A 13336-nucleotide genomic window follows, 5' to 3' on the forward strand; every position below is an offset into this window, starting at 1 on the left:
ACCTCAGTCACTGTCAGCTCTAAGGATCGAACCGGCAACCTTATTGTCATAGGGCCAGGTCCCTAACCTCCAGCCCACGACTGATTATTATATAAGATTAATATGTAAACAAAGTCATTTTGAGTGGTTTAACCAGAAATGCTCCTTCTTAGAGAAACTTAGGCCGAGTCTCTGAGTTATGAGAAAAAAAGAAAGAAACAGCAAGACGGCTGAACAAGCAAACAACGAAACCCACAAATGTGGGAATTTTCTCAGCTAAAATTTACAATGATCATTGTTTTGTCTTAGTTTATTGTGGGTTTAATGTATTATGGTCCTTTCCTTTTCGGGAATAGTATGCTTTCCCTGTCCACCTTAAATAGTCTAGTACTGATACCTGAAGTGCCAGAATGTAACTGCTGCTCCATTTAAGGTGGAACAGGAGGAAAACTTGAACAAGAAGCTGGCGAATATCTGACTCCAGCTTCATATCACTGAAGGATTAGAGGTGGGTGATAATAAATGGGGAAATTTCACCTCCGCATCAAACCCATCCGCACAGTGCAACACCACATGCACACTAGTGAAGACGTACATTGAGGGGGAGAATTGAGCATACTTGCCTGGAGCGGTGAGCAGCCCTCTCTGCAGCGCCTGGGGAGCAGCTGCTCAGTCATACACTGCTGAATTTACCCTCCTCTGCTGTCACTGCAGACTGGCAGGGTCTACAGAGCAGCGCTAGTGTCCTGATAATGAAGTAACGTTCTTCTTTACTTGAGGGTCCCATTTTATAGGGAAGATTTCAACCACTACAACTTGTAACTCGGTTCTCTAAGAGGCAAGCTGACATTCGAAAACAAGGGGTAGGGGTAAAAATAGGAATTGGGATTGGAGTGTGGAGAGAACTGTGGTGATAGGAACCAGTGGTGTCACACTCCTTCATGTAAAGCTATATGAAATGGTAATGACGACGCCTGATCACAGAGACACTGGTTTATGACAGATTTATATAAGCTTTTGGCCTAAAATGTATGCGTAAGGGGAGGAGAGTTGGGAGGTAATACAGTGCCCACATTTTCCGTTATTTTATTAATCATTACTGTAAAGATTTCTTTCTCTAGGACGGATCATTTCACGGCAAATCACTTATGAAGAAACTGTAAGAATAGGTGGAACTTCTAAATTATGGTCATGTATATGATATCAGCTTTGACTCAATGGCTGAACGCTGACCGGGATATCTCTATTTATATATTTCAGAGAAATGACCTGTTCCACATGATGACACGAGGCACATCTTAAGGTGTCAGAGTTTACTGCGTCATGCAACGTCTAAATGTGTTGTGTCAAGCAAAAATATGAGAAGTTTCATTGCTAAGATACTGCAAATCATCTCCGCAGCTGGCTGGAAGGAGTTTAAAGGTACTTTGTCTTCATCCTCATCTCTGCTGGATGAAGATTCAGTCTGGTGGGATCAGTTTTTGGGAGATAAGAAGCGCGGAATGGAGGGAGGTTTTAGGGGCTTTTTGCCACGTCCAAGAAACCAACCAGCTGCTCCACCTACCACCCCACCTACAGATCCTACAGCCGCTGTCATGCTTGCCGATAAGCCTGCAGCCCCTGCGGAAGAGAGTGAAGAAAGTTTTACGTCTTGCTGCAGGCAGAGGATTTTTTTAAAGCTATTAATTACAGCAAATTTATTGGTCAATTAAATGATCATCTACAACCACAACATAATTGTACATTAACTACAGTCACAGAGAACAAGCAATACATTAATACACGATACTAACACTGAACGTGTGTGCCACCACTGACGGGACGTAGCCATGAAAACATTGCCATGGTAAGCGTCACCAGTGAAATGACGGATTATGAGAGGAAAGCTTTAGCAGTTGTTTATTTAAAGCAACACTATGTAAGATCTGGGGATTTGGAGGCCTCTCTGGTGGAAATATGTAATTGCATGCAACATACAGAAGAACTTTTGCAAAGTCAGTTGTGATTTGGGCCCCCACAATCAGATAAATCTGACTTTTGCGAGTGTATTAAAAGCATATTCGAAGAGAACCCGGTCAAAACTTGGCGAAGGACACGTCTTCTGAGAATGTGAGTGAATTATCTACTGTTGTCTTCATATCTTCATCAGTAAAAGGCTGATTTGGCATTTGAGACCTACGCATCGAGCCTGGCCTTCTTTTCAAGCTTGTGCGTATGACGTTAATACATAAAAACATATGACGTGGTCTGGAAAACGCCAAATCAGTTTACAGTTACGGCATTTGGCTGACGCTCTTATCCAGAGTGACTTACAATTTGATCATTTTACACAGGTAGGCGAAGGTGGTGTTAGGAGTCTTGCCCAAGGACTCTTATTGGTATAGTGTAGGGGGCTTACCCAGGTGGGGGATTGAACCCCAGTCTACAGCGTAGAAGGCAGAGGTGTTAACCACTACACTAACCAACCACCAATCAGTCTTCTTTCTTCTGCATACTCAGTAATGCTACTTCTTCTAGTTTTAACAAAATAATATTACATAATGCTGCTTTAAGGTGGAAAAAGGCAGGTGGACACTCAGTCATTTTTTAGTTCTTTGTTGTACAACACTGGAAGCACATCACAACTATAAAAAAATCAACCTCTTGAACTCTTGACGGAGTGTCCAGCTGTCTACTCAGGGTGGGAGACTTTCCAGCCACCACTCTTGGGAAATAAAAGCTTTGCAACTTCCAATATGTAATTGCAGCATAAACCCTGCTGTGCACTGACATTAAAAGGCTGTTAACCTCAGTAAACTACCCTACACAAGCCAACAAGCTTTGTTAAGTGTGGTAGTTAAATTGCTTAGGCAGTGGTAGCCAACAGTCTGAGCAGCTGGTGTTGGTATTTAATAGTGAGGAAGCTGAATAGCAGACTTACTTTCATACAACATAATTACAATGTGCAAGAGCGTTAGCAGCATCTATGTAGAAATAGTCACATTTCCTTTCCTTAACAGCCTCATAATGAAAAGTACCCAGTCAAGTTCGGTGTCACGCATCCCTCCAACCCTGCCTCTTCCATGGACTCCATCTCCCAGAACTCCCTGGGAGATCAAGTGACTCACACCACAACCATCAACCAATCATCGACCAGCTTCATTATGCTGCTTGTTAGACTGCGTTCACACTGCCAGGTTGAAGTGGCACAAATCCGATTTTTTTGCCCCAAATCCGACCTGAGTCACTTTCATATGTGGTCCTTGATCGGATGCATATCTGATTCGAGGCCATGTGACCTTAATGTGACGCTCAGATCAGAACTCAATGTGCTTTTATCCCACTGCACCATCGTTCAGCGTTACCATGGCAACAGTGCCGAACAGACGTTAAAGCCTGTAAACGGTGGAAAAGCAGCTCATCTCACCTTTGTCTCCGTCGTCTGGCTCTAATAATGAAGCTGAGAGCTGATCAGAGTTAATGATCTTCTCAGCGAAGCTCGTTCTGCTCGTTAGTTTGTGCTGATAATGCAGTGGTTCAGTGACGTGACGTTACTGAGTAGGATGAGCTCATGAGGGTCAGTTCAGGAGCCGGTTCATCACATTAACGACAGATTTCATTCACCATCGTGTCAGAGAGATCGGATTTGAGCGACGAGGGTTGTAATGTGAACATAGCTTCAGTTTAGTATTCACGCCTGGGCTTTAGATGAGATCCTTGCGAGGTGTTGCTTCTTTCTCTAGAGATAGAACGATATGACTTGTATTTGTCTACCTGATTTTTGGCCTTTCCTTTTGGACTGCCTGCTTGGATTTGTTGCTTATGTACATTCCTTTTAGTTTCTGCTCCATTCTGGTTCTACAACCTGTTTCTTGACTATGTCTGTGGAATTTCCTTTAAATAGTAAAGCCTCTTTTAAAGCCTCTGGGGATTTTAACCATGAGCATCTGACCGATTCTGTCTCTGGAGAGAAAAAGTTCATACAACAAAACATTTTGTGCGTTTTTACAGCATCAATTTTCAAAATCGAAAATTTCTCCAATAGGCTTAGGGTTCCTAATATGGGCATGGCAGCCTACAAAAGGCTTATAAAAAGGTCAGACGTCGTACGTAAATCATGTGAATAATTGCACTGCCTGGATATAAAGTTTATAGTTTACAATCAGTGCCTTTCTTTTTGTTGCTGTTAGCCGTGCCAGCTTACTAACTAGCAAGCCATCAGAATGTAGTGCTGCATCAGCAGTCCTGCATAACAGACTGACTAGTTTAGTTTCTGTTCAAGTTCTGTTTAATTGATTCTAACAGAGTGCAGGAGAGTGCAGGAGGTTCGAAGCTACACTGTGTCATTTCTTTTATTTAGCCATCCAGTTTTATTCCACTGTAAAAAATGTAACAAGCACTGTAAAAAAGCCAGCATTGCTACCACAAGCATACTGATTAACCGATTAACTGATGGACTGATTGGTAATGATGCAGCGGCCCACCTGCTGACTGAAGAACAGCCACCAAACTGCCGGCAGCGACTCCGCCCCCGTTGGCTATGGCGGCTGAGGACATCATGCTGGCGGCTGCGGAACTTGCAGCGATTCCTGCGGAGGTGAAACCAGCTGCTGAGAGAGCAGCAGGGGCCAGCAACACTGCAGAGGCTGCAAGACACAGAAAAGTAGAGAATTATGCAAGGCCACTTCTATTGTCTTGACTTGTTTATAGAAAATAAAAGAGAAAACGTATGTGTTTGTGTAAAAAAGCAATTATCCAAGTGATTTTTCTATGTTAAATAATAGATATGATGTGAAGCAGAGCTGATAAATTAATAATCAAATTCCATATAAGAAAATACACTACTGTTTAATAAATCATCGAATATATTATTAATATTAGTTAATACAGTGTGAAAGTAACATAGTCTGTTTACAGTAGGATCGACGAACAACAAACCAGTCGAATATTATTCCATGACCATCACACTGTTTTAATAATGTGTTTACCAGTGTTATGTCGCAACAGCAAAGGATGTGAATGTGGCTCAGCCAATCAGATTTCAGAAACAGAGCTATCTGTCTTACAACAAACATTTGCGCGCACACACACACACACACACACACACACACACACACACACACACATATATATATATATATATATATATAGCAGCTGCATCCAGGTCTTACATCACCAAGCGTAATGCAAAGCATCGAATGCAGTGGTGTAAAGTGCCGCCACTGGACTCTACAGCAGTGGAGACGTGTTCTCTGGCGTGACCAATCACGCTTCTCAGTCTGGCTGCATTGTGCCAAGTGTAAAGTTTGGTGGAGGGGGGATTATGGTGTGGGGCTGTGTTTCAGGAGTTGGGCTCGACCCCTCAGTTCCAGTGAAAGGAACTCTTAAAGCTTCAGCACCATGAGATTTTACACAATTCCATGCTCCCAACTTTGTGGGAACAGTTTGGGGACGGCCCCTTCCTGTTCCAACATGACTGCACACCAGTGCACAAAGCAGGTCCATAAAGATGTGGATGAGCCAGTTTGGTGGGGAAGAACTTGACTGGCCTGCACAGAGTCCTGACCCCAACCCGACAGAACACCTTTGGGATGAATTAGAGCGGAGATTGTGAGCCAGGCCTTCTCGTCCAACATCAGTGTCTGACCTCACAAATACACTTCTGGAAGAACGGTCAAAATTCCCATAAACACTCCTAACCCTTGTGGAAAGCCTTCACAGTAGAGCTGAAGCTGTTATAGCTGCAAAGGTTGGGCCGACATCATATTAAACCCTATGGATTAAGAATGGGATGTCACTCACATTCATATGCATGTGAAGCCAGATGAGTGAATACATTGGGAAATATAGTGTAAATAAATATTATATATATATATTTAACATGACCACCTCCTTGTTTCTACGCTCATTGTCCATTTTATCAGCTCCACTTACTGTATAGCTGCACTTTGTAGCTATATATATATATATATTTACAGACACAGTATATGAAAAAATACTCAAAGAACCGTCTGCATGATTAAAGGGTTCTTTCATGATTACTAATTAGTTTGATTATATTGACTTACTTTAATTGAAGTGTACAAATGCTAGTGTCCCTTTTCTAGTGTGTTTGTGAGGAAAACAAAAACTGTTTTCTATTAACTTCTTTATTTTTACTCACAGCAAACCAGCAAACCTCACTTTCTATGCCGAGAGATGCTCTTTTATAGCGACAGACGCTGCACTGCACTTCTATAGTCTTGAAAAAGACTTTGCATCATAACAACAGAGGAACCCTTCCAGGTCCTATACAGAGCCACAGACATATTCTCAATCAATCTGAAGCACCATCTCACCAAATAACCAGTTATGCATGAAATTATTCTGTATTTGACACTAAACAGACCCATAGCCTTCACTAAAGAACCCTTGAATAATGCATAACAGCTATGAGTCAAAAGGTTTGTGGTTCATTATGTCAAACAGCTTTATTTTTCAGAAACCTTACCTGCACCAGCTGTAACCCCAACCGCAGCTAACACCTCTGAAAGGGAAAAACGGAGAGATAAAATGGCATCAAAACATGTGGGCCGTTGTGGACAGCCAGGAAAACAGCACAACGCCCCACACTAAGAGCATATTTATGGAAATACAGTCGTATCTTGATGCTTTTTTCTCTCAAACTCATTCCACATTCGCCTTTATAAGAATAAAAAGCCGTTTCTGACACTTACTTTTCATGTTAGGAGGCTCACAGCTTCCACACGCCGACTGTCAATAACAATCACGGACACGGACTACAACTCCAGTCACGCGGATGACGTCACGGCCACATATTCGCTCGAAGCGCCAGCACTGCGCCATGGGATTTGTAGTTCAGTTGTATTTTACTGACCTTATTAATGTTGTTTTGTACTGTCATCGCAGTGTCAGACCTGTCGGAGAGTTTTGAAATGAAAAGGTAATGTTTGGTAAGGCGAATTCATCAAGTCCAGAGAACTTGTAGAGGGGAGGATGACCGCTCTGTCCTCCGGGTTCCTCAAACTCTAGAGGGCGCTCCCGAGCGAGTTGGAGCGTTTAAGCAAAAGCATAAGTTTATAAATGTTTGAACATTTATAGCGTCCTACTGCCCAAAACCCGTTTGCTGTAGAAGAAAAAGGGAACCTACAGGTTTTCTTTGTTTTTTTTTAGATGAAATACAAACTTCTGCTTTAGAAAATTAAAGGAAAGTTCTGGGCGAGAGATTAGAAACTATTTTAACTTTTCGTTTTTAGCCATTTAGCTCAATTCACCCTCATTTATTGATGACTCACTCGGAGGCGTCCTCTGGAGTTTTGCAGTTATGTTCTTGACATAACGGGGGAAATAGGAAGAGGCCAGGCTCCTCATAAACAAGCTCAGAGTAAGTCCCAAGTCAAGGCAGCCGTGTCCCAGTTCAAGTCCCGAGTCCGAATAAGTCTCAAGTTGAGTCACAAGTCATAATCTTTGAGGCCCAGACAAGTCAGCATGTATGAAAAATGTGCTGTAGATGATTCTGTGTAGAACCTTTTCCAAAATATTCTATGTAGCACCAAAAAGGGTTCCTCTGTTATCACAATGTCAAGAATGTAATAGAACAACCCTTTTTGGTGCTGTATAGAACCCTTTTCAAAAAGGTTCTATATAAAGCGATCTATAACACATTTTCCATCAATCTAAAGAACACTTTAATTGCACAAAAGGTTCTCTGAGTGTTCTTTTTTGAAGAACCCTTGAAGGACCATCACTTTTAGCTACGAAGTGGACTGTGGTGTTAGGAACCAGACGTCTGAGGAGTTTAAAATAATTAGTACCTCCAAAATATCCCTTACTTAGAGTTACTGTACACTCAGAAATAAAGGTACTAAACTGTCACTGGGGCAGTGCCCCTCTTGTCGCTGCCGTTGGACCCTCAAGGGTTCATCTCAGTACCTTCGTAACTGAACCATGATCCACTGAATTGATCTGTTCTAAGCTGTACTGACTCCACACACCCCGCCTCGCCTCCAGGCTTTTTATTTTATTGATCTGCTTTAAAACATTCGGTTATGAAAAGGCACAAATTTGTCATTTTCACCTGGAAAAACTTACTTAAGTTCACAAGTGGAACTTAAAACCACTGCTGTACCTTTGAGGGAACATTTACATTGTTAGTACCTTGATGGATGAAAAATGTACCTGCACAGAACGTTTATTTCTAACAGTGTAGGAAATGGTACTGAAGATGCCCCGAAGCCAGAGACATTGTTTCATGACAGGCTGCAGATCAGCTTTTGGCCTAAAATGTGTTGTCGGGAGGAGAGTTGGGAGGTGAAACAGCGCCCAGATTCAGCACTTATGTTATGTATTTTATTACTGCATACAAAAACTCAGACACGTGTAGTTTAGATGGTTTTTGGATAGTATATAAAATGGCTATATTTGTGACCTCTGGTTCCTTTCAGCACCACTGTAAAGAAATCTAAGTCAGTTAGCTTCTGTAGGATGAAGCATGTCACAGCAAACCACTCTGAATGACTTACATCTTAACCACTGAATAATGGGAAAACTGCAAAAATAGGCAGTTTAAGTGAGACTTAGTAGTCCCACAACAGGGAAATTTCACCTCCACATTTAACCCATCTGTGAAGTGAAACACCACATACACACACACACACACTAGGGGGCAGTGAGTACACTTGCCCAGAGCGATGGGCAGCCCTATCCACAGTGTCCGGAGATGAGTTGAGGTTAGGTGTCTTGCTCAAGGACACCTCATGTTCTGTCGGCACTGGGGATCAAACCGGCAACCTTCTGGTCACAAGGCCAATTCCCTAACCTCCAGCCCACAGTCCCAGACTGTTGACTGGGATACAGCATTTAAGAGACATGACCTGTTCCACATTATGACACGAGGCACGTCTTAAAGGTTCAGAGTTTATTTTGACAGACAATACTACAAAATGAAGAGCCCAAATGTGTTGTGGTGCACAAAAGCACGAAAGGTTTCATCGTGAGACTCTGTATATCACTTCTGCAGCTCTGTAGAAGGAGACCAGCTGATAAGACCTTCTTCGTCATCCTCATCGTCACTAGAAGAAGATTCACTCTTGTGGTCTGGAGGGAGAGAGGAAGGAGGTTTTTGTGGCTTGTTGTCACGTCCAAACAGCCATCCAGTTACTCCACCCACCGCTGCACCTACAGATCCTACAGCTGCTGTCATACCTGCCGTCAGGCCTGCAGCACCTGCGGAGCAGAGTAGACCAATTTTTGGCTTCAGAGCAAAAGATCAATTAAATTATCAACTGAAACTTGAATTTATTTGTTAATCAAATTTAAAAGATGTAGCACATTAGCGCACTATACTAACACTCTATACACAACACTAATGCTGCATTTACATAGGAAGAATAAAACAACAACAACAAACGATCCTGAGAGTGGTGCTGTGCCACAACGCTTGGGTGAAGTCATGAAACCGATGTGGTGTGGTCGGCTTGTCTGTCGGCTTGTCTGTCTGTCTGTCTGTCTGTCTGTCTGTCTGTCTGTCTGTCTGTCTGTCTGTCTGTCTGTCTGTCTGTCTAGTGTGAAATGGTTCACTGTAGAGAAACTACAGAGTCAGAATTGTTCACAGCGGTGGTGATAGGAACCAGACGTCCACCTCTAAAAGCTCTTACATGAAACGGTTAGATATACCCTGCCTGATGTCTGACACACTGTCCTACGATAGGTTTTGATTAAGTTGTGGCTTAAAATATATTTTAGTGCATTTATTTGAATCCATTCATGATGGAGAGATACATGCAGGGCTTTGTAAGGCAAAAACTTTTTTTTCCAGATTTTCCACTATTTTAGCATTATGAACATTACATATAAAAGCTTCCAATAGAGAGAAATGGCTTAACCCATGAATCCTAGATTTAGTGCTTTTTTGTTGGTATTTTGGGTCAATTTTAAGTACAATAAGCAAGTGATACGCTTGATAATAATATGCTGTTATTTTCAGGAGACCCTGGGCTTCTCGGATAAGCCATTGTTTGACATGTAAATGCTAACAGAGAATTGATATCTATGGATCATTTCTGATCAAAAATTTACCCAGCGTCTGCAAAATTTTGTAACTTCTTACTTATAAAGACCTTGAAAACGTGAAATTGTAGATACTTTTTCAACAGTCTGGAGCGTCTGTGAGCTGAAAGTGCAAGGATTATGATGAAGTTTTATTTTTAATTACAAATTGAGTTGAATATTCATTATCAGATTATTTTACTACTGAAAAAAAAACACAATGTAAAGTGAAAGACGAGAGCTAAATACTACTAATTTTATAATAATTACTACAGAATGCTGCACGTCTTCAGAGGCCTATGCAAAAGTCAGAAGCTGTACATATATAATGGGAATATTTGCTCTGTGTGGACACAAACTTTAGTAGCTGCCTCTTTTTGTTGTTGTTAACCATGCCAGGCAGCAGAGTGAAGTGCTGTATCAGCAGTCCTGCTGTTCTGTTCTGTTTCTCTTCTATTAAGAGTGCAGGAGGAGTGAAGCTGCACTGGGTCTTCTCTTTCATTTAGCCTTCCAGTTTCGTTCCGCTGTACAAAATGTTTACCCATCTTTGGTACAGCAAACATATTAATTAACTGAAGGACTGATTGGTAATGATGCAGCGGCCCACCTGCTGACTGAAGAACAGCCACCAAACTGCCGGCAGCGACTCCGCCCCCGTTGGCTATGGCAGCTGAGGACATCATGCTGGCGGCTAGTGAACCGGCAGCGATGCCTGCGGAGGTGAAACCAGCTGCTGTGAGAGCAACAGGAGCCAGCAACACTGCAGAGGCTGCAAACAGAAAAGTGGAGCATCATTAAACACCGGTTTTACTCCAGTCATTCACAGAAAATAAAAAGAGTAAAAAAACAACGATCCACCCCAGGGATGCAGGACGTAGGGGTGCTGAGGGTACGGCAGCACCCCCTGGATTTTAGGATTGTCTAATTGCTAAAAATAAAGTATACATGAAAAGATCTGTGCTTTGAAATCATTTGAATGTATTACAGACCTACACATGCTTGTTTTAGAGTTTGTATGTTTTATGTTTAATTCAGTTAATATTGTCAACGTTTTCATTACAGTGTGCCGAATCGCTTCCCTCGCCAAATGTTGGCCATATTGGCGGCATGCCATTAAAACACAAGTGGAATGAGGTGCACAAAGGGAAAATATGTACAGAGCTGGTTTGAACCCCTAAAGCAGCATAATATTGCTTTTTAGACTTGTACTGTAATAATGTCCCATGCTTTCACAACTGTGAAGTGAGGGTTTCCCCAAGAAACTCTGAGGACTCAAGGTTCAAAAACTCAAGGCAGCTCGGCTCGTTATTGTAAAACAGATAGATCCGGTTGTGAAATCTGATGTTTAAAGCTGTTGTAAAATACTCAATATACACCGGTCAGGCATCATGACCACCTCCTTGTTTCTACTCTCATTGTCCATCTTATCAGCTCCACTTACTGTATAGCTGCACTTTGTAGTTCTACAGTTACAGACTGTAGTCCATCTGTTTCTCTGATACTCTGTTACCCCCTTTTACCCTGTTCTTCAGTGGTCAGGACCCCCATGGACCCTCACAGAGCAGTAACACTGCAGTAACACTGACAGTGCGTTGTGCTGATACGAGTGTATCAGGCACAGCAGTGCTGCTGGACTATTTGTTCAAGATGTGGTCCCAAGAAATATTGCGTCAGTGCTTCGTGCTGTTTATCAGGGAGTCACTGCTCCGCGGTTTCAGTTTCATTTCCCAAACGCTCCAGCCAAGTGCACTGACGTTATTCCTCCTAATCAACAGACACCTGTTCAGCTCCGTCTCCTCATCTTTCCATCCTTTTTTGCACCATCACTGTATTATTTAATCTGACGGGTTTTCATCAACATTAACACACAAAAGTAATCAAATGGTAATAAAATTTAGGCAATAAAATGTAAAATGCTGTTAGTCAAAGCACCATTTTCAGTGTAGATAAATGTGTAGATAAATAGACTCTCTGGGGTTTATCTTAAAGTTAGCAGAGAATTTAGGAGAGTTTGTCTAGTTAGGATGTTTCTGTAATACTGTTTTCTTATCTGGAGTTAATGGATAAGATTATCAACTTAATAACTGTCATTCTGTAATAGCTTCTGTCCTAAATTCAGTCCTAACGAAAGTTGTCATGGTGACTAAACAGGGAAGATTTCAGACTTTTCTATAATATGGCCCCACAGCGACATTTGTGAGTATAGAACTTTCCTACTTTTATTTACTTATTTTTCTTATTCTCAGGCACTAAAGTGAAATGTTCAGTGTACGCACTCTAATGTCTCTGGTATAGAGCGTCTGTGAGGAAAACCATCTTCTTTTTTACTATTTAGTTCTTTCATTTTCACCTTTTCACCTCTCACTTCAGCGATTTAGACCCAAGCATCCCAAAAAGAGAAGAGAAGAGCCCAATAAACTCACTTCTCATGCTGATAGATGCTTTTCTACAGTGACAGATGCTACACTGCAGTTCACTGGGCAGAACCTACATGTCAAAATGTTTGAAACCTTACCTGCACCTGCTGTAACCCCAACCACGGTCAACAGCTCTGAAAGGGGGAAATGAACAGATAAACAAAATATATCATAACATAACATGTGGGCAAGAAAATCAGCGAAACATTACAACAGTTTAGAGTAGGGTATATGATATATAATCCTATATATAAAATCTTATATATATCTTCACACAGTCTTAACGCACTTTTGGCTCGAAATCCTAAAGTGCTCAGGCTTTATGAGGATAAAAAGGCGTTTCTTACTCTTCTTCTTCATGTCTGAAGGCTCGCAGCTCCAACACCCAACTGATTCTCACAACAGCTTCGGCAGTTTATATAGGATGGAAATCGAAACTTATCAGGAAGCCCGCTGCTGTTTGCCGTGTCGTCATGCACATTGCAGACTGTATAACGTGATGTGCCGTGTCAGTATTCGGTGTTCTGCTATATTTCACACTGACTCGATGTCCCAAATGCCTAACTGACGGTAAAAACATGAAGTAAACATTTTACGAGCGTTTCCTTAGAAAGGACTACAACTCCAGTTGGGATGATGACGTCACGACCACACATTCTACGGTGCGGCGTCCCCACCGAACCATGGGATTTGTAGTTCAGTTGTGTTTTTTTAAATCTCTGCACTTGAGCAGCTCAGAATTCCGCTACCCCATGATACTCGCAGCTGCTGCGCTTTTATGATCACCAGAACGAACCGTTTCACATAAAACCCAGATTTTTAACCCGTGATCGAAGTTATGAGTGGCGAAATGAGCACAAAGCTGTTTTTACGTTCTGCACTTCTTCTCGAGTTGATTGGCCTTATTAACACTG

The 13336-nt window shown here is 41.9% G+C and overlaps 2 protein-coding genes across 2 annotated transcripts; both read right to left on the reverse strand.

The window, feature by feature from the left end:
* Positions 1–969: 969 nt before the first annotated feature.
* Positions 970–6766, reverse strand: LOC108441448 (interferon alpha-inducible protein 27-like protein 2A). The gene is made up of 4 exons (XM_017720980.2): positions 6675–6766; positions 6449–6484; positions 4443–4604; positions 970–1599 (listed from the first exon to the last, which is right to left on the reverse strand). Exons 1-4 carry the CDS (start codon positions 6679–6681, stop codon positions 1454–1456), a joined length of 351 nt encoding a protein of 116 aa, XP_017576469.1. The 5' UTR covers positions 6682–6766; the 3' UTR covers positions 970–1453.
* Positions 6767–8860: 2094 nt separating this feature from the next.
* Positions 8861–13028, reverse strand: LOC108441449 (interferon alpha-inducible protein 27-like protein 2A). The gene is made up of 4 exons (XM_017720981.2): positions 12770–13028; positions 12521–12556; positions 10613–10774; positions 8861–9183 (listed from the first exon to the last, which is right to left on the reverse strand). Exons 1-4 carry the CDS (start codon positions 12780–12782, stop codon positions 8966–8968), a joined length of 429 nt encoding a protein of 142 aa, XP_017576470.1. The 5' UTR covers positions 12783–13028; the 3' UTR covers positions 8861–8965.
* Between the last annotated feature and the right edge of the window lie 308 nt (positions 13029–13336).

This window comes from Pygocentrus nattereri, chromosome 5 (assembly GCF_015220715.1).
Source record: "Pygocentrus nattereri isolate fPygNat1 chromosome 5, fPygNat1.pri, whole genome shotgun sequence".
Lineage (NCBI taxonomy): Eukaryota > Metazoa > Chordata > Actinopteri > Characiformes > Serrasalmidae > Pygocentrus > Pygocentrus nattereri.

Coding starts and splice junctions, on each gene's coding strand:
- LOC108441448 (XM_017720980.2), bottom strand. Junction 4,605..6,448: donor TGGGGTTACAGCTGGTGCAG/GTAAGGTTTCTG, acceptor TGTGTCTTGCAG/CCTCTGCAGTGTTGCTGGCC. Junction 1,600..4,442: donor GGCTGTTCTTCAGTCAGCAG/GTGGGCCGCTGC, acceptor TCTCTTCCGCAG/GGGCTGCAGGCTTATCGGCA.
- LOC108441449 (XM_017720981.2), bottom strand. Junction 10,775..12,520: donor TGGGGTTACAGCAGGTGCAG/GTAAGGTTTCAA, acceptor TTCTGTTTGCAG/CCTCTGCAGTGTTGCTGGCT. Junction 9,184..10,612: donor GGCTGTTCTTCAGTCAGCAG/GTGGGCCGCTGC, acceptor TCTGCTCCGCAG/GTGCTGCAGGCCTGACGGCA.